The following is a 21,431-nucleotide window of genomic DNA, read 5'->3' as shown; positions in this document are numbered from 1 at the left end:
GCCGGGGACGGGGATACCCCTCCCCGAATTAATATATATATATATGTATGTATATGTATATATATTAATTAATTAATTAATTCCATTAGTGTATATTGTTTGTTTTACTGTATGTCTGTATACTGTGTGTGTGTGTATATATATATATATATATATATATATATATATATTAATTAATTAATAAATTCCATTAGTTATTATATACTGTTTGTTTTTTTATATATAAGAAATTATACTGTTTGTTTATATGAAATGTTACTTAATGAATTAACTGTAATTGTATCTATTTTAAAGGAATTGTTTTAATTGTATTTTTAGTTTTTTACTGTATTTTTTTATGTAATCATGTTGATTAGAGATTTCAGATTCGGACTTTAAAACATTCTGACATTTGAACTATTTGTATTTTATATTCTGAATAGAAAATTTAAAATTTGACAATTTAACTATAGGGTTGACCGGGGATGGGATTCCCCGTCCCCGCCAAATTCCCCGCGAGGGCGGGGACGGGGAACTTTTTTAAATCCCCGCCGGGGACGGGGGCGGGGAGGGGGGCGGGTCTGGGGAGCGGGGACGGGGTCTGGGGAGTATACTCCCCGCCCCCGCCCCGCCCCGTTGCCATTCCTAATTGAACATAGTGCCATGTAAACAAAAGCCAGCAAGCTGCAGGGTCTATGGTATAGTCGCATCGCTAATGGTAGCATAGTTAGAATAAATATCTAAATCTTCTAAGAGCTTGCCCAGCCACAGTGATTTTAAACTCTTCTCATATTCCTGTCGATGAGTATGACTCTGGGCGAGTTGCAAAGTTGTGATTTTTGGGGAAGTATATTAGAACTAATATACTTGCGGTTTCGGCTTCGCCTTCTTCCGGCCCGCTTCCATTTGCGCAACTCTCCTGGATCAAAAGAGCTCATAATAATATCGATGTTCACCAAAGAGGTAGAACACTCGTGCTGATAACGTGTTTTAATTGATTCTTTTTAGTCTGTAATATTCTCTCGTAAAACAAATTATAGTATGGCAAAGGAGAGAGACAAAATATAATTGCAGAGATTTTTCATTCTCCATTTGATCATTACATTCAAGGATATATATAAGTAATCGTAACCCCGAAAATAATAATGACAAATATAAATACGATCGTTACAACCATTACATAATCATTATTTATATCTTATACTTTTATTCCTACGCTTCTATAGCTTCCACTTCGCTAACGAGTGGTGCCTCGTTACCACTTGCTAGGGCATTGGATTTTTCAACGACTGAATTGAAGCCAATCATCTCCAAGGCGTTAAAGTACATGTTCTTAATATCAAGATACTCCTTCCATGATATGGACCTATACATGGGAAATTCACTGCCCTTGATCAATTTAGGTGACGGCGAAATTTCAACATTCTTATTTGGGCCGAAGAAATAGGCGACCGAGATGCGGTGATGGGCCTTGCTCACAATGGCCCGATGTAACACGCTTTTGAACTGTCCATTATAGATTATTTGCATCAGGTCACCGAGGTTGACAACGATAATTGCGTTGGAAATGGGCTCCACGTCAACCCAATTGAGATTAGGCCCATACACTTGGAGGCCTCTACTGATGCCTGATTGGTATAGTAAAGTTATAAGGGATGTGTCTATGTGTTGGGCCAAGCCCATTGCGCGGGTTGGGTCTGGGCAATTTGGGTACGAATTCAATTGTAAATATGATTGTGTGCTTTTGCAAGGCCCATTGGGCTCAAACCATTCAACATCTTCACCAGCAGATAGGCCTAACGATTTAAACATTAAAGAGGCTATCTTTTCAGTCAGGCCCATCATTTGTTCTTGGTAATCATCAATGACAGTGCTGAAACAAACAAACCAACAATGTAAATATCATCATTTCAACAAATTAATAAAAAAGAAAAAAACAGAAAAATAGGTCAAATATACCCTCAAGGCTCAAACTTTACCGGAGACTAGGAGAGAGTATAATTTGGCTCGTGAACTTTTGAAAGATGCAATTAAGCATACTAACAAGTTATTTTAGTGCATTGAAGCTCAAAAGCATGTTACTGAAATGTAATAGTAAGTAATTAGAATTTCAACGATGTTCCAACTGTCTCAAGAAAAAAAGAAAATCAAAGGTGGGTAACCGATGACCGGTTGCCAATCGCCTTCCTAACCATTAAATTTCGCAATTAAATTTTGATATTCATTTTTAAAAAAAATATATAAACGAAATAGCAATTAATCCCACTAACAAGTCATTTTAGTACATTGAAGCCTAAAAATATGTTAATGACATGTAATAGCAAGTGATTAGGATTCTCCCAATGTTCCAACTATCTTTGAAAAAATCAAAGATCGGTAACAGATGACCGGTTGCCAACCACATACTTTGAGGAAGGCAACCATTAAATTTCGCAATTAAATTTTGATATTCATTTTTTTTAAAAATAAATAAACGCAATAGCAATTAACTTTTAAATAGCTGGTTATAAGTTCGAAACCCCAGTGGTGGGTGTGGGCACATGATTCAATTTGATATCAGAGCCATGCAAAAAGTCATGGGTTCGGATCTCCGCGCCACCCGAAAAAAAGACTATGATCCACGTGTTTCTTGGAGACCATCAAAGTCAATCGGCCAGCACACGTGAAAAAGTAAAATGGTACATTGAGATAACATGTCTCTAGGTTCCAGTGACCCTCAGACGAACCTAAGGCTACCAAACTCGGGCAGACTAGAAGGAAACCACCGAAAGAAAGCGACCAAAAATGGTCACGTTCTGCCCGAGCACAAGGCGACCATATTTGGTTGCCTTCTGCTTTTCCGAAGAAGGTTCCAAAGCAGAAGGTGACCAAATTTGGTAGCTTTCTCGCTGATTTGCCGGAGTTTGGTCGTTTGTACGTTGCCGAAGTGAGAGGTGCATGCAGCGGGGCGTATAATACATTATACATACCAGAAAGCGGAATAATCTTGAGGCCAAACCCGGCGTGCATGCTCCAACGGCGATCCCACCACGGTGAATCCTTCGTACCACATGAGGCTGCTAAAAAACTGCGAAATCCGGGGGAAGCCGTATCCGGCGGCGCTGCCCGGCGACCGCATAACCCGGAGCTTCTGCTCCGGCGCCAACTCAAAGAACCGTCGAGTCTGATGTTCAATTTGGGCAAGAAGCGCGACGGGAACGCCGTGGTTGGTGACCTGAAAAACACCCCAATTTTCACAAGCCATTTTTATTTTCTCGACGGCTTGCGGGTCGTCAAGATCGAAGGCTAGTAAGGGTAGTTTAGGGTTTTAAGAAGTAGCGTGTGTGGTGTCATTGCTTCTATACTCGGATGACCGGAGTTGATGGTCGGAATCCCAAGCGATCTCGTCCTGTAACATACATACTAAGGCTAGTGCACACCGGAGTGTATTGCATGAACCTGACCTCCGTGGATTCAATTTAGCTGTATTTTGAGACATAATGGCACACAACGATACACTGAAGTGCACGCCACTTAAGGCCACAAATACGCTCAACCATATGGTTCTCATTTTGTAACCCGTGTGCACCCCAACTTCTTGAGCCCGTTATTTACATAAACTAATTACGTCTAGCATGGCACACACCATAGTGCTGCATTTCATCCTAGTTAATGACTAAAAGTGGCTAGGTGTCACACTATATATTCTCGGGGGACTACAGTCTACAGATGACATTAACTTTTTATTTTTTTATTTTTTTATGAAATGGTATTAAGTTAATTACAAGCATATTGAAATACAGTAATTTGACAATAAAGATATATTATTATAATTATTATTGTTGTTATATGAATCCGATCTACATCCGGTAATTGATAGTGTCCCAAATGTCAAATTGAAACTTGCTCACACAAGATGGCTTGCCCGCCCTAGATTATCTTTGTCTCACAAGGTCTACTTTTAAAATTTTTTAAATAATATAATATAAAATAAATATTTAATACATTGTGCATAACATCAAAATAAAAACCATTAATATTAATATGCTGATCATAACAAATCCGCTCTAATTCATCATAATGACAGTAATTGTGCATTTTATTTCTTAATACATACACTAATGTCTACGCTTCTAAAGCTTCCACTTTGCCACCATCAACTCCATCAAGTGGTGCCTCATCACCACTGGTTAGGGCATTGGCATTTTCAACGACGACTGAATTGAAACGAACCACCTCCAAGGCCTTGTCAAAGTGCTTAACCTTAATCTTACGGTATTCTTTCCATGTTATGGGGCGATACATGGGAAAATCACCGTCCTTGATCAATTTAAGTGGCGATGAAATATTGACATCACTTTTCGGGCCAAAGAAATAGACAACGGAGATGCGGTGATGGGCCTCGCTCACAATGGCCCGATGTAATACGCTTTTGTACTGTCCATTAGAGTATATGTGCAACAGGTCGGCGACATTGACGATGATTGCATTGGAAATGGGCTCCACGTGGACCCATTTGAGATTGGGCCCATACACTTGGAGGGCTCTACTGTTGTTGCTTTGGTATAGTAAGGATATAAGAGATGAGTCTGTGTGTGGGACCATGCCCAATGCACGGGTTGGGTCTGGGCAATTCGGGTACGAGTTGAAATGTAGGTATGCTTCCGTGCTTTTGGGCTCAAACCATTCCACATCTTCACGAGATAGGCCCAATGATTTAAATATTAAAAAAGTTATCTTTTCAGCCAGGCCCCTCATTTGCTCTTGGTAATCCTTCGTCACAGTGCTGAAACAAACAAATTAAAGCAGCAATGTAAATATCATCGTTTCAACAAATATATTAAAAAAAAAAAAGAAAAGGAAAAAAAGGTCAAATATGCCCTTTAACTTTACACCAAAAGTCAATTAAACACTAAACTTTTAAAAAGGTCAATGTTAATTTAAACCCTTTAACATATCAAATTGAGTCAATTAAGCCCAATAACCAGTAAATAACTTGTAATAACAAGTCATTTTAATTCCGACGACAAAATTCGGTGACCGGCGACGGCCAAAGTTCGCCTTCTCGCCGGAGAAGGGCGACAAAAAAAAATGATTAAGCTTTATATTCATCTTATTATATTGTTGAGTGTGTGTGTGTGTGTGTGTGTATAGTACAACTATTAGTTTAACGCATTTACCATATAAACAATTAATTATGGAGTTTTTTCCCAAAATGGTCCCTCGACTATTGCTCATTCTCAATTTTGCATTTCGACTTTCAATTGCACTTAATGTGGTCCCTCGACTTTCAAAAACTCACCCAATTTGGTTCTCCGTTACATATTCCGTCAAATCAGTATTAAAATGGAGGGCATTTTCGTCCATTTACCTATTGTTAGCCTAATAAACGTTGAGAAATAGTTGATGGACCATTTTGAGAATAGTCAAGGGACCATTTTGGGAAAAACTATTTTATTTATTTCATTTTTGTTTATTTTCATTTTTTAGACTCTATAAAATTAGAATTTCTATACAATTTTTTTCTTACAAATATAAATAGTTAAAATCGTGCAATCCATCCTAAAAATTTTTAACTTTTTTACAGACTTTTTCCTTCTATCTAAATATACAAACTATTCCTATGCAGATTTACAATAAGTTTCGTAAATTTTATAAATACTCATTTTTTAAGCACCGATTAAAATAATTCTTAGTCACATTCGTAGTACTAAATATATTACTTTCGATTTTTTTATAAATAAGATATAATATTATTAAACTCAAATAATTAAAAATAATGTGCCCACATCACAAAAGATTTTATGATTGACTTAAAAATTAACTATAAATTTTATTGTTGAATACAAATTGACAATTATTAAACATTATTTATAATAATTATTGTGTCCCGTGTAATATACTAAAATTATTAGGTAGGATTTTTATAATTAAGGTATAATTTAATTAAATCAAAATTATTAAAAATAATGTGTCCACATTACAAAATAAATTATACTTGCCTTAATAATTAATAATTAATAAAAAAAATAAGAAGAGGAAAACATATAAAAGATGTCATACAATATCTTAAATAATGTAAATTAATATAAAATTTAATAATTACTTTGAAATCAAATACAGAAAATATTACAGGAAACATTGACGAGATTTTACTTTTCGGCTCACCTGAGAAGTTTACTAGAAAAATTTACCTTTCGATCCAATATTTTCCCTACATTTTACACTCTTTGGGTGTCTACGCTTGAAAAAAAAATATTTTCAATGGTAAAAGTAATATTTAATGTGATACATAGTGATTGATTGTCTATGAACATAAAAAAAAAAAAAGAATAAAAATAGAAGTATATGAGTATTTATGAAATTTACGGAATTTATTGTAAAACTTCATAGGAATAGTTTGTATATTTAGAGGAAAAGTCTGTAAAGAAAGTTAAAAATTTTGAGGTTGGATTGCGCGATTTTAACTATTTATATTTGTAAGAAAAAAATGTATAGAAATTCTAATTTTGTAGAGTCTAAAAAATGAAAATAAACAAAAATGAAATAAATAAAATAGTTTTTCCCAAAATGGTCCCTTGACTATTCTCAAAATGGTCCATCAACTATTTCTCAACGTTTATTAGGCTAACAATAGGTAAATGGACGAAAATGCCCTCCATTTTAATACTGATTTGACGGAATATGTAACGGAGAACCAAATTGGGTGAGTTTTTGAAAGTCGAGGGACCACATTAAGTGCAATTGAAAGTCGAAATGCAAAATTGAGAATGAGCAATAGTCGAGGGACCATTTTGGGAAAAAACTCATTAATTATGGTTAACATGAGACATGATGATTTTTTTTTTTCAATAGTGTAGAAGACATAATTGAGATATGTAACACTTAAATACCTTGAGTAGTTTAAAAAATTAAGAAAAAAGAAAATTACCAGAAAGGGGTGTAATCTTTGGGCCAAACCCGGCGTGCAAGCTCCAACGGCGATCCGGACAGGGTGAAACCTTCCATCCACATGAGAGTGTTAAAATTGGGTGAAACGTGGATGATGCCGTAGCCGTTGAGGCTGTCCGGCGAGCGCAGAGTGAGGAGCTTCTCCTCCCTCGTCAAATCAAAGAAGCGACGAGCCTGATGCTCAATTTGGGCAAGAAGCTCCATTGGAATGCCGTGGTTGGTCACCTGAAAAACACCCCAATTTTCACAAGCCTTTTTTATCTTCTCGAGAGCTTGTGGGTCCTCAAGATCGATCAAGGGAACAGATTCGTCGATTGAACAAGAGTTGTTGATGCAGGGGGAGTCGAGCCAGGTGTGGGAATCGGGAACTTGAACCATGTTTTTGAAATCTATGGGGATGAGATGCTCCAGCTCTTTGCTCATGGTTACGTTGAAAGCAGTACCTGAAGAGAAAGATAAAAGTAAAGGAAAGAGGGCTATTATATTGTTGCAGTTTTTTTTCTTCCTCAAATTATATAGTGCTCCACACACTAGATTTCTCTTGAATTTCAATTTTTGCAAAAAATTTTATTTTCTAAATAAAAATATTTCTTTTCATTCTTAAATTTTGTTTTCCAAATAAACATATTTCCTTCCGCTACTTACATTCTTAAATTGTGTTCTTCAAATAAAAATGGGAAATTCTATTTACACCATCCTAATTGCTATTTACACCACCCTTTGATAGGTGTCTAAGTTTTATGGGTGGTGTAAATACAACAACTTGATATTTGCATCNGATGCAAATATCAAGTTGTTGTATTTACACCACCCATAAAACTTAGACACCTATCAAAGGGTGGTGTAAATAGCAATTAGGATGGTGTAAATAGAATTTCCCATTTTTATTTGAAGAACACAATTTAAGAATGTAAGTAGCGGAAGGAAATATGTTTATTTGGAAAACAAAATTTAAGAATGAAAAGAAATATTTTTATTTAGAAAATAAAATTTTTTGCAAAAATTGAAATTCAAGAGAAATCTAGTGTGTGGAGCACTATATAATTTGAGGAAGAAAAAAAACTGCAACAATATAATAGCCCTCTTTCCTTTACTTTTATCTTTCTCTTCAGGTACTGCTTTCAACGTAACCATGAGCAAAGAGCTGGAGCATCTCATCCCCATAGATTTCAAAAACATGGTTCAAGTTCCCGATTCCCACACCTGGCTCGACTCCCCCTGCATCAACAACTCTTGTTCAATCGACGAATCTGTTCCCTTGATCGATCTTGAGGACCCACAAGCTCTCGAGAAGATAAAAAAGGCTTGTGAAAATTGGGGTGTTTTTCAGGTGACCAACCACGGCATTCCAATGGAGCTTCTTGCCCAAATTGAGCATCAGGCTCGTCGCTTCTTTGATTTGACGAGGGAGGAGAAGCTCCTCACTCTGCGCTCGCCGGACAGCCTCAACGGCTACGGCATCATCCACGTTTCACCCAATTTTAACACTCTCATGTGGATGGAAGGTTTCACCCTGTCCGGATCGCCGTTGGAGCTTGCACGCCGGGTTTGGCCCAAAGATTACACCCCTTTCTGGTAATTTTCTTTTTTCTTAATTTTTTAAACTACTCAAGGTATTTAAGTGTTACATATCTCAATTATGTCTTCTACACTATTGAAAAAAAAAAATCATCATGTCTCATGTTAACCATAATTAATGAGTTTTTTCCCAAAATGGTCCCTCGACTATTGCTCATTCTCAATTTTGCATTTCGACTTTCAATTGCACTTAATGTGGTCCCTCGACTTTCAAAAACTCACCCAATTTGGTTCTCCGTTACATATTCCGTCAAATCAGTATTAAAATGGAGGGCATTTTCGTCCATTTACCTATTGTTAGCCTAATAAACGTTGAGAAATAGTTGATGGACCATTTTGAGAATAGTCAAGGGACCATTTTGGGAAAAACTATTTTATTTATTTCATTTTTGTTTATTTTCATTTTTTAGACTCTACAAAATTAGAATTTCTATACATTTTTTTCTTACAAATATAAATAGTTAAAATCGCGCAATCCAACCTCAAAATTTTTAACTTTCTTTACAGACTTTTCCTCTAAATATACAAACTATTCCTATGAAGTTTTACAATAAATTCCGTAAATTTCATAAATACTCATATACTTCTATTTTTATTCTTTTTTTTTTTTTATGTTCATAGACAATCAATCACTATGTATCACATTAAATATTACTTTTACCATTGAAAATATTTTTTTTTCAAGCGTAGACACCCAAAGAGTGTAAAATGTAGGGAAAATATTGGATCGAAAGGTAAATTTTTCTAGTAAACTTCTCAGGTGAGCCGAAAAGTAAAATCTCGTCAATGTTTCCTGTAATATTTTCTGTATTTGATTTCAAAGTAATTATTAAATTTTATATTAATTTACATTATTTAAGATATTGTATGACATCTTTTATATGTTTTCCTCTTCTTATTTTTTTTATTAATTATTAATTATTAAGGCAAGTATAATTTATTTTGTAATGTGGACACATTATTTTTAATAATTTTGATTTAATTAAATTATACCTTAATTATAAAAATCCTACCTAATAATTTTAGTATATTACACGGGACACAATAATTATTATAAATAATGTTTAATAATTGTCAATTTGTATTCAACAATAAAATTTATAGTTAATTTTTAAGTCAATCATAAAATCTTTTGTGATGTGGGCACATTATTTTTAATTATTTGAGTTTAATAATATTATATCTTATTTATAAAAAAATCGAAAGTAATATATTTAGTACTACGAATGTGACTAAGAATTATTTTAATCGGTGCTTAAAAAATGAGTATTTATAAAATTTACGAAACTTATTGTAAATCTGCATAGGAATAGTTTGTATATTTAGATAGAAGGAAAAAGTCTGTAAAAAAGTTAAAAATTTTTAGGATGGATTGCACGATTTTAACTATTTATATTTGTAAGAAAAAAATTGTATAGAAATTCTAATTTTATAGAGTCTAAAAAATGAAAATAAACAAAAATGAAATAAATAAAATAGTTTTTCCCAAAATGGTCCCTTGACTATTCTCAAAATGGTCCCTCAACTATTTCTCAATGTTTATTAGGCTAACAATAGGTAAATGGACAAAAATACCCTCCATTTTAACACTGATTTGACGGAATATGTAACGGAGGACCAAATTGGGTGAGTTTTTGAAAGTCGAAGGATCACATTAGGTGCTATTGAAAGTCGAAATGCAAAATTGAGAATGAGCAATAGTCGAGGGACCATTTTGGGAAAAAACTCATTAATTATGGTTAACATGAGACATGATGATTTTTTTTTTTCAATAGTGTAGAAGACATAATTGAGATATGTAACACTTAAATACCTTGAGTAGTTTAAAAAATTAAGAAAAAAGAAAATTACCAGAAAGGGGTGTAATCTTTGGGCCAAACCCGGCGTGCAAGCTCCAACGGCGATCCGGACAGGGTGAAACCTTCCATCCACATGAGAGTGTTAAAATTGGGTGAAACGTGGATGATGCCGTAGCCGTTGAGGCTGTCCGGCGAGCGCAGAGTGAGGAGCTTCTCCTCCCTCGTCAAATCAAAGAAGCGACGAGCCTGATGCTCAATTTGGGCAAGAAGCTCCATTGGAATGCCGTGGTTGGTCACCTGAAAAACACCCCAATTTTCACAAGCCTTTTTTATCTTCTCGAGAGCTTGTGGGTCCTCAAGATCGATCAAGGGAACAGATTCGTCGATTGAACAAGAGTTGTTGATGCAGGGGGAGTCGAGCCAGGTGTGGGAATCGGGAACTTGAACCATGTTTTTGAAATCTATGGGGATGAGATGCTCCAGCTCTTTGCTCATGGTTACGTTGAAAGCAGTACCTGAAGAGAAAGATAAAAGTAAAGGAAAGAGGGCTATTATATTGTTGCAGTTTTTTTTCTTCCTCAAATTATATAGTGCTCCACACACTAGATTTCTCTTGAATTTCAATTTTTGCAAAAAATTTTATTTTCTAAATAAAAATATTTCTTTTCATTCTTAAATTTTGTTTTCCAAATAAACATATTTCCTTCCGCTACTTACATTCTTAAATTGTGTTCTTCAAATAAAAATGGGAAATTCTATTTACACCATCCTAATTGCTATTTACACCACCCTTTGATAGGTGTCTAAGTTTTATGGGTGGTGTAAATACAACAACTTGATATTTGCATCACATCCATTAAAGTTAGTCCATCATTATATTTTTATTTAAAATATTTATTTATTTATTTAAAACATTAAAAAATTATTAATAGAATATCGTAAATTACATTTGACCAGGTTGGTGCAAATAGCCATATTTACACCACCTATGTAATTGTTAAAATTTTCACCTTTTCACAATTCCAAGATTATTTAAACCCACTTTTCACTAGAGGGTGGTACAAATAACAATACCCATAAAGATATTTCTTTCATTTACATTCTTAAATTTTGTTTATCAAATAAAGATTTTTTTTTTCCGTTATTTTCTTAAATTTTGTTTTTCAAATAAAGATATTTTTTTCCGTTACGTTCTTAAATTTTGTTTTACATATAAAGATATTTGTTTTAGTTGCATTCTTAAAATTTGGTTTTCAAATAAAGATACTTTTAAACTTACTCATTAAGAAATGAAAATGCTACTTACCATTCTTAATAATTGAGTTCATGAATTAATTCCCCACCAACTTTTAATGGAAAAATAATTCAACCAATTAAATAGTACCATACTAGGAGGGAAAATATGAGGAAAAACTTTTTAGGGCTGAATATTGAATAATATTACTCTTTAAGTAATTATCTTTAAAAGAAAGGATTTTTTCTGCTCATCTTAGGGAAAAAGTTGACAGAGGGTACGTTGAGGGAATAGGGCAATATGTGATACGTCACAGCTTGCTTGTATGCGGCGAGTATTTATGAAGAGGTGATGAGTTGCAATTGATCACTACTCACTACTGCCATTTGCAATTTGGATCACTTTAATGAAAAAGCTTTGCTTTTGCACAAAAGCAAATTATACATTGTTCCTCCCGTCACATTTTTCTCATTCGACTCTTATTTTCAGTTATGTCCTTACATTAAGTTTTTCAAATAAAAATATTTCTTTCATTTAAGTTTTGAAATTATATATAGGCCCGGCCCTGGGCAAGGACGGGCTGGGCCCTTGACCAGGGCCCATGCTTCAAAGGGGCCCACCAATCCTGCCCATTATATATACTATTAAATATCAGTACAAGTACTTAATATATGCTAAAGTTAACAAATTCTAGCTTGGTATAGTTGGTATAAAAATATTCCTTTCATTTACGTTTTGAAATTCTATATATATATAAAATTGCAAAGTTAATACACTTTGGTTATTTATGACCATATAATTGGTACTAAGATGGAATTGAAATGATTACCAATATTGTTATTTAAAAAAAAAAATTCAAAGTTATCTGCATCAGGTTGCCAATGTTGATCAGGAATGTGTTGCGTTGTGTCCACATAATAATTCGCTTAGTTCAACTGTAGGATTGTTTGCGTGCTTTAATTGCAAACACCATTGGGTTTCTTGATAGGCCTAATGCTTTAAACATTAAAGCAACTATCTTTTCTGCCAGGCCCATCATTTGTTCTTGCAATTGTTATACATTGGACCGTGAACTCCATCGTTCGAAAATGGCATCGTTTTTTAAGTAAAGAAACGGTGGTCATTATATTTAACAAATTCTGTATTTTTGGTGTATTAAAAACAAAATGAAATTACAGTGTATCTAAAATGAAACTGAATAACTTATCTCACATATTGTGCTTATAATCTTATATTAACAAATGAAGTTGTAATTGAACTGAAATGATACTTTAGTTGCGTTGAAATGAAACTACAGTATGTATAAAATGAAACTGAATAACATGTCTCACATATTGAGTGTATATTCTCAAATTAAACTGTAGTTGAATTGAAAGAGTACTATATTTGTGCTGAAATGAAACTACATTATGGTATAAAAAGAAACTGAATAATATGTCTTACATATTAGGTGTATATTGTCAAATGAAACTGTAGTTATATCAAACTGATACTTTAGTTGTGTTGTAATGAAACTACAACGTATATAAAATGAAACTAAATAACAGTTTACATATTTGAGTATATATTGTCCAATGAAACCGTAGTTGAATTAGAATTATAATTCAGTGGTGTTGTAATAAAATTACAGTGTGTATAAAATGAAATTTAATAAAAAGTCTCAATATAATAACACTATTGTATGCATAATGTCAAATTAAACTGTAGTTGAAACAAAAAGAAACTTTAATTGTGCTAAAATGAAACTACAATGTATATAAAATGAAACTGAATATGTTATAAGGTCTGTCATGTACTTCTACTAGAGTACAAGGTGGCATGCCTAGAAGACTGATGTAGTCTTGTATTAATCTTGCTTTTATATAGTTCGTCTAATATAGTTTCACTTGTGAAATAATATTATATTATACTGGTCATATTCACAGACGGATTCAACATCCTAAATCTCAAATTTAGTCAATATGAGATTATAATAATTCATTGATCATAGCAATCCTTCAGAGTTTGACTTAGGGTTTATGGATACTTTTCGATCAAATATTCATAATTGAGGAGGGCTTGGGCAAGTGGGTGACAAATAAAAGTTAGTGCTCTTAGTTTGCCTTATAAACAAAACTATATTAAAAAATTAGGCACTATCATTTTGTTTAAATACTCAAATTTGAGATTTATTTTAATGTCCAAGACTCGTGTGAAATAATTTCTATAACAAATTGGCAGCATTGTCTTTTAAATCAATACTAAGTCAATTTTCAATTGGAGAAATTGTCCTAATGTTGTTATCTTATAATTAGGGCTATGACTTGTTGTGTTATTGGGAATGTTATTTTTAGAATTCATATTAATTATAACCACTTGTTGATCAAAACTATCTTCCAGGGATTGTCATATAATAAATTTAATTTATTATTTTCAGTCAAATATTAAATTCATGAGATCATGGTTTAAGAGGATGACAATGAAAAATCAATGGCTTTGATTTTCCTTCTAGACCAAGCTCCCATTAAAATTTAGGATTAGAGCTTAAACACAAAATGTGAGATAAACCTCAACGCTTGTGACTTATAATAAATAATCGTTACCATCAAGAGAAATTTGTAACACAACAATAATTCGTCACTTGACAATAAGTGCACTCACTATAGAATGTATGCGATGTTCACATCAATAAAATGTATCCCAATATTATATATTTCGATTAAGCTCTCTAATTCTAGGCATCAACTAGATGCAAATATATATTGCATATCTCCCACTTAAACAATAACAAGAAATCTATGCACATATAGATATTTTAAATAAAGACATTTTATGATATTAAAATAGGAGGAGAAACCTCATTGGAGTAGGATCGAAATTCTGGTAGCATATTCCAATGATTGATTCTCATTGTAGTCCGATCCCATAATAAGTAATTTAGTTGTGATAAGCTCTCGATGTAGCACTCGAGCACTTTCTACAACCAAAATAACCTGGAAGCAAGCGTATTCCATAGCAATCGCAAAATAGAAGTTCGCATTTCCCATATCCATAGGTGGTGCATTACTGGGCTTAAAAAGAGAGACACCCACATATATCCACAAAATAGGAAGAAAGAAAATGGCACTTTTGACAATTCGTTGATAAACAAAGCCAATCAACTCAAGGATAAAGCCGAGTCTCCAACTGAAGGATAAGATTCAAGCATTGAACATATAGTGCCATGTAAACAAAAGCCAGCAAACAGGGCCTATGGTATAGTCGCATTGCTAATGGAAGGATAGTTAGAATAAATATGATCTGAATCTTCTAAGAGCATAAATATCAATGGTTTTTTTTTTTTTTTTTCTTGTGATTTTTGAGAAGTTTTATTAAGCGTGATTAGGAAAGAGAAAATGGAAAGAAGGGAAAAAAAATAATATTGATTTAAAAAAAAAAAAGTTAAGGCCTTGTCAGGCACAAGTGTGATAGCCGCATGGTTGTCACATGTGATATTAATTTGGTGTGGATCTCAGAGGTCAAAATTATTCATTCACTTGCAGGATGTTTTTTTTTCTTTCTCACTCTTGCACCTCTCTCCTCTAAGTTGACATTTTTCTTAAGAACCAGGGCCAGTTCAAACATTTTAGAGGCCCTAGGCGAAATTAAAAAAATGGGCCCTTATATAAAAAATTAAAATTTAAATGTAATAATACTAAAAAATAATAATATCAAATAACATGAAATACTATTAGAAAATTTTCAACATTTTTTAAATACAAAAGTAATCATGACAAAAAAATTCTACGTGCTATGCAAAATCATCGATAATTGCATCAAGATTAACATTTTTTAGCATATCCATCTCAATTAGGGATGGCAATGTGCCCCGTCCCCGACGGGGATCCCCGTCCCCATCTCCAACGGGGACGGGGATGGGGATGGGGACGAGGACGGGGATGGGGTCTGGGTTTCAGGGACGGGGAGTATACTCCCCGCCCCGCCCCGCCCCGTTGCCATCCCTAATCTCAATACACAAAATCGTCATTAATATGGCCTTGGTCATTTAAATTTTCTTTAGATTGTTTCAAATTTTCATTAAATGATTCTAATTTTATGGGGCCCAAACTGGCAAACAAATGAACAATCGTTGATTAATCGAATTGGAAAAAAAATTTATTGAAGAAGACGAATGGGTTAGCCAGTTAGGGTGTCGATTCTAATAGATAAAAGATAATTAGGTGTCCTCGACTCCCCGTGTCGATTCCATTTCTAAATTATTTAATTAAGTGTCGATTCTCAGCTTCCTGCAGTCCCATCTATTCTGAATTTTTTGTTTTTTTCTAATATAATTATAACACTAATTTTTTTATTTTCTAATATAATTATAACACTAATTATAACACTATAATAGATATATGTATACATATACATATATATGGATGGGCCCCTTCTATCATGGGGCCCTAGGCGGTCGCCCATCCCGCCCGTGCTTAGGACCGGCCCTGTTAAGAACTGTGAATGATCCACTGATGTGGATGCTCCAAGAGCTTGTCCAGTCACAGTGATTTTAAACTCTTCGATCTCCTATGCATGTTGAAAACCAGGGTTCATATTGCATTGTGAACCTTTGATACAAAAATTTTGTACCTTCAGTTAACACATTCTGTACTTACAGTTAACCGCTTTTGTATATATAAATAAATAACTTGATAGTTATTGACATATAATATGATAGCTATAAGTACAAAAATTATCAATTGCAGGTATAGAATGTGTCAACTTCATAGATTATTTTTGAATCAGGGTGTATAATGCAAGTTACACCCTTATCCATGGTATAATTTGCCCTGTTGAAGACTTTGGGCAAGTTGCGAAGTTGAGATTTTTGGGGAAATATATTAGAACTAATCTAAACACAATTGAGTCCGCCGCCCATCTCCAAAATTGCGATTGCGGCCGGCTTCACCTTCTTCCGGCTTGCTTCCATTTGCGCAACTCTTGTGGATCAGACGAGCTCATAACATCAATGTTAACCGACGCGAGGAGTTAGAAAACCCGTGCTAATAACGTGTTGTATGTAATTGACTCCTTTGGGCCCATAGCGTTTCCTGGTGAAACAGATTATATATAGTATGGCAACAGATTATATATAGATTAGGACCAGAAGACCTTTCTTATATTACTAGTTTTATACGCTCATTGCGCGAATGGGTTAATGCCCAATGTTTATATTTAAATAAATATTTGAAAGTATATCGGTGCAAGATTATATAGGAGAAGTTTATACATGGGTAATTGAATGTCGAATTTTTTTATTTAAATATCTAACTCAAAGTATATGAAGATAATATAGAAAATTCATTATAATTATTACTAAAATAAATGTTTGCAACCTTGTAAAATCGATAGTCTAAATATTTGGTCTAACAATGATAGTCTAAATAAATACTACTTTTAATTTGAATTTTTCTAAGTGTTCTTAATTCTCTTTTGAGTAACATTGTCATTGTCTTCATCTTTACTATTTGTTCTCTTTCTTTTTGTTGTTAGCGTGTTATTTGCAATTCGATTATTGTTGGTAGCATAGATGACAAGGTCATGCAATGAGATTATGATATAGGAGCTATGGACTTCCCTTTAGGTGTTCTGCTTGGGGTTCATTTGGTTCAACCATTATTGTTGAATGAGTTATTGTCGATAAAGAAATCCCTAGTTTAAGAAAAAAGATTAAATAAATTAATAAAAATTTGAAAATTTAAAATATTATGTATTCCAAAGATATTAAAAGGTAGTTTCTAGCTTCAATTTGCTGGGTAATGGGTTATTTGAGTACTTTCATTGTCAACAAATTCCCCAAGTAGTTAATATGATTGGTTTCAAACTATTCTTTTTATTTTTTTCATGATATTAAAGAAATACATATGTATTATTTTTTGGTGTAACTACTAATTTATTTAATTTAATAAGATTAAAATAGAGTGATTCCGCTTCAATTTGTTGAGTTATTATTTGAGTACTCTCTTTGTCAACCCAATTCCCAAGTAGTTAATATAATTAGCTTCAAATTATTTAAAATTTTTAATCATAAAAGTAAGGTTAAATTAGGTAATCAATATTAATAATATTAATCTGAATTATCTTAATCATCTATTTGATTAAATAATTCATCTCAACCATCCATTTGATTAAATAATTTGACCGCCATTATTTCTACCCATTTTAGGCCTAACTCTCTTTGGCTCTTATTAGTATACTAGTTTTATACGCGCATTGCGCGAATGGGTTAATGCCTATACTAGTTTTATACGCGCATTGCGCGAATGGGTTAATGCCCAATGTTTATATTTACGCGCATTGCGCGAATGGGTTAATGCCCAATGTTTATATTTAAATAAATATTTGAAAGTATATCAGTGCAAGATTATATAGGAGAAGTTTATACATGGGTAATTGAATGTCGAATTTTTTTATTTAAATATCTAACTCAAAGTATATGAATCCAAGATAATATAGAAAATTCATTATAATTATTACTAAATAAATGTTTGCAACCTTGTAAAATCGATAGTCTAAATATTTGGTCTAAAAATGATAGTGTAAATAAATACTACTTTTAATTTGAATTTTTCTAAGTGTTCTTAATTCTCTTTTGAGTAACATTGTCATTGTCTTCATCTTTACTATTTGTTTTCTTCCTTTTTGTTGGTAGTGTGTTATTTGCAATTCGGTTATTGTTGGTAGCATAGATGACAACGTCATGCAATGAGATTATGATATAGGAGCTATGGACTTTTCTTTAGGTGTTCTGCTTTTATGGGGGTTCATTTGGTTCAACCATTATTGTTGAATGAGTTATTGTGGATAAAGAAATCCCTAGTTTAAGAAAAAAGATTAAATAAATTAATAAAAATTTGAAAATTTAAAATATTATGTATTCCAAAGATATTAAAAGGTAGTTTCTCGCTTCAATTTGCTGGGTAATGGGTTATTTGAGTACTTTCATTGTCAATAAATCCCCCAAGTAGTTAATATGATTGGTTTCAAACTATTCTTTTTTTTTAAATTTTTTTTCATGGTATTAAATAAATACATATGTATCATTTTTTGGTGTAACTACTAATTTATTTAATTCAATAAGAGTAAAATAGAGTGATTCCGCTTCAATTTGTTGGGTTATTATTTGAGTACTCTCTTTGTCAACCAATCCCCAAGTAGTTAATATAATTAGCTTCAAATTATTTTTTTAAAAAAATTTCATAGTATTAATAAAGTACTTGGTAAATAAATATATAACATTATTTTGTACTATAACTTTGATATTTAATTACAAGATATTGTAAAAATAAGATAATGAACAATGTAATGAATATCAATTAATAAATTCGAATGTAAAGAATCTTTGCATGAGAGAAAATAAAGACAATATAACTAATGAAATTATTTTCTCTTATTTAATTTAATTTTTTGATAATGAATAATTTTTTCAAATAAAGTTATTGTAGACACATAATTCTAAATTAAAGAAATACATATGTATCATTTTTTTGTTGTAGCTACTAATTTATTTAGTTTAATAAGAGTAAAATAGACTGAGAAACTTAATTATGTCAAATTTGATTGAGATGAGGTTCGAACCTAAAACCTTTTTTTATAGAAATTAATGGGTAAGTTAAAAGTTAACGGAATATTAACGGAGAAAGAATATTTAACGGAAAACTTAACGGATAATCATAAAAGTAAGGTTAAATTAGGTAATCTCTATTAATAATATTAATCCGAATTATCTTAACCATCTATTTGATTAAATAATTCATCTGAACCATCCATTTGATTAAATAATTTGACCGCCATTTTTTCTACCCATTTTAGGCCTAACTCTCTTTGGCTCTTATTAGTATAGTAGATATAGTAGATAGAAATTAATGGATAAGTTAAAAGTTAACGGAATATTTTGTTATTAAAGTTTATTATAACGGGATGTGAGGTTATTAAAAAAAAAAAAACTCTTTATTTCAAATTGTGTAAGATATGACTANTTAAATAAATTAATAAAACTTTGAAAATTTAAAATATTTTATATTCCAAAGATATTAAAAGGTAGTTTCTCGCTTCAATTTGCTGGGTAATGGGTTATTTGAGTACTTTCATTGTCAATAAATCCCCCAAGTAGTTAATATGATTGGTTTCAAACTATTCTTTTTTTTTAAATTTTTTTTCATGGTATTAAATAAATACATATGTATCATTTTTTGGTGTAACTACTAATTTATTTAATTCAATAAGAGTAAAATAGAGTGATTCCGCTTCAATTTGTTGGGTTATTATTTGAGTACTCTCTTTGTCAACCAATCCCCAAGTAGTTAATATAATTAGCTTCAAATTATTTTTTTAAAAAAATTTCATAGTATTAATAAAGTACTTGGTAAATAAATATATAACATTATTTTGTACTATAACTTTGATATTTAATTACAAGATATTGTAAAAATAAGATAATGAACAATGTAATGAATATCAATTAATAAATTCGAATGTAAAGAATCTTTGCATGAGAGAAAATAAAGACAATATAACTAATGAAATTATTTTCTCTTATTTAATTTAATTTTTTGATAATGAATAATTTTTTCAAATAAAGTTATTGTAGACACATAATTCTAAATTAAAGAAATACATATGTATCATTTTTTTGTTGTAGCTACTAATTTATTTAGTTTAATAAGAGTAAAATAGACTGAGAAACTTAATTATGTCAAATTTGATTGAGATGAGGTTCGAACCTAAAACCTTTTTTTATAGAAATTAATGGGTAAGTTAAAAGTTAACGGAATATTAACGGAGAAAGAATATTTAACGGAAAACTTAACGGATAATCATAAAAGTAAGGTTAAATTAGGTAATCTCTATTAATAATATTAATCCGAATTATCTTAACCATCTATTTGATTAAATAATTCATCTGAACCATCCATTTGATTAAATAATTTGACCGCCATTTTTTCTACCCATTTTAGGCCTAACTCTCTTTGGCTCTTATTAGTATAGTAGATATAGTAGATAGAAATTAATGGATAAGTTAAAAGTTAACGGAATATTTTGTTATTAAAGTTTATTATAACGGGATGTGAGGTTATTAAAAAAAAAAAAACTCTTTATTTCAAATTGTGTAAGATATGACTAACGAAATGAATTTTCTTTTTAGGAATATGACGCTATGAAACATTTGAACGTGATAATATAATGAATCGGATAAAATATTGTTGTAAATGGAGCATCGTTAGCTAAAATTCAATATAATTTCTTACCACCGATAGACCGACAATCATAATACTAAAAAATATAAAATATTTTGAAACCTTAAACAAATTACATTATTTAGAAAAATAAAAATTAGTATAATTGTGTAAAATAATTGGGGAATAAAGTATGATATTTTCCTAAGTATATGCTTTAGAGTAAAATAATAGCTGAAAGAATTAAAAATAAAACTAGTTGTAGTTTGGTTCGATCAGATTATGGACACAAGCAGGGATTGATTTGAAATTTATAAGTATTCATCAAGATGTGATAGGACTTTCTAATATTTCTGAAAAATTATAAAATTATAATAAAAAACAACTCTTTATTTCAAATTGTTGTAGATATGACAAACGAAATGAATTTCTTTTTTTACGAATATCCATGATATTATGAAACGCTTGAATATGATAATAATAATGAATGTGACAAGATGCTATTTTAAATGGAGAGTTATCTAAAATTAAATATAGTTTCTTACCACCGACATACTGACAATCATTATAATTTAAAGAAAAAAAAAACTCTTTAGTTTAAATTGTTGTAGATATGACTAACGAAATGAATTTTCTTTTGAGGCATATGATGTTATGAAACATTTGAATGTGATAATAACAATGAATGGGATCGGAAAAGATATTGATGTAAATGAA

The 21,431-nt window shown here is 31.9% G+C and overlaps 4 protein-coding genes and 1 long non-coding RNA gene across 6 annotated transcripts in view; 1 reads left to right on the top strand and 4 right to left on the bottom strand.

Moving 5' to 3' along the window:
• Positions 1-1,191: 1,191 nt before the first annotated feature.
• Positions 1,192-3,271, bottom strand: LOC116013016 (gibberellin 3-beta-dioxygenase 1-like; the record flags this gene model as incomplete). Its single annotated transcript, XM_031252678.1, has 2 exons — positions 1,192-1,852; positions 2,949-3,271. Coding segments are annotated over 2 exons (984 nt in total), but the record flags the coding sequence as incomplete, so codon positions are not given.
• A 739-nt stretch (positions 3,272-4,010) lies between these two features.
• On the bottom strand, positions 4,011-7,332 carry LOC116011773 (gibberellin 3-beta-dioxygenase 1-like). Its single transcript, XM_031251174.1, has 2 exons — positions 6,890-7,332; positions 4,011-4,744 (listed from the first exon to the last, which is right to left on the bottom strand). The coding sequence occupies exons 1-2, from the start codon at positions 7,330-7,332 to the stop codon at positions 4,084-4,086; spliced, it is 1,104 nt and encodes a 367-aa protein (XP_031107034.1). The 3' UTR covers positions 4,011-4,083.
• A 709-nt stretch (positions 7,333-8,041) lies between these two features.
• On the top strand, positions 8,042-8,488 carry LOC116013015 (gibberellin 3-beta-dioxygenase 1-like). The gene has a single exon (XM_031252677.1). The coding sequence runs from the start codon at positions 8,042-8,044 to the stop codon at positions 8,486-8,488; it is 447 nt and encodes a 148-aa protein (XP_031108537.1).
• A 1,846-nt stretch (positions 8,489-10,334) lies between these two features.
• On the bottom strand, positions 10,335-10,781 carry LOC116013013 (gibberellin 3-beta-dioxygenase 1-like). Its single transcript, XM_031252676.1, has one exon. The coding sequence runs from the start codon at positions 10,779-10,781 to the stop codon at positions 10,335-10,337; it is 447 nt and encodes a 148-aa protein (XP_031108536.1).
• Positions 10,782-16,150: 5,369 nt separating this feature from the next.
• Positions 16,151-21,431, bottom strand: part of LOC116011862 — an 11,694-nt gene continuing 6,413 nt past the window's right edge. For both annotated transcript variants that reach the window (XR_004097104.1, XR_004097103.1), the window contains one exon: positions 16,151-16,589. This is a non-coding gene — a long non-coding RNA (uncharacterized LOC116011862). The remainder of the gene's footprint in view (positions 16,590-21,431) is intronic.

Source organism: Ipomoea triloba, chromosome 3 (genome assembly GCF_003576645.1).
Source record: "Ipomoea triloba cultivar NCNSP0323 chromosome 3, ASM357664v1".
NCBI lineage: Eukaryota > Viridiplantae > Streptophyta > Magnoliopsida > Solanales > Convolvulaceae > Ipomoea > Ipomoea triloba.
Note: the sequence above shows the minus strand (reverse complement) of the source record. Positions and strands in the feature narration are given on the sequence as shown.

What these genes read in the sequence shown, in the direction of transcription:
- LOC116013013 (XM_031252676.1), bottom strand. Translation starts at nt 10,781, where the DNA reads ATGAGCAAAGAGCTGGAGCATCTCATCCCCATAGATTTCAAAAACATG.
- LOC116013015 (XM_031252677.1), top strand. Translation starts at nt 8,042, where the DNA reads ATGAGCAAAGAGCTGGAGCATCTCATCCCCATAGATTTCAAAAACATG.
- LOC116011773 (XM_031251174.1), bottom strand. Translation starts at nt 7,332, where the DNA reads ATGAGCAAAGAGCTGGAGCATCTCATCCCCATAGATTTCAAAAACATG. An exon ending in AAAGATTACACCCCTTTCTG is followed by an intron (nt 4,745 to 6,889) that starts GTAATTTTCTTT and finishes TGTTTGTTTCAG; the next exon opens with CACTGTGACGAAGGATTACC.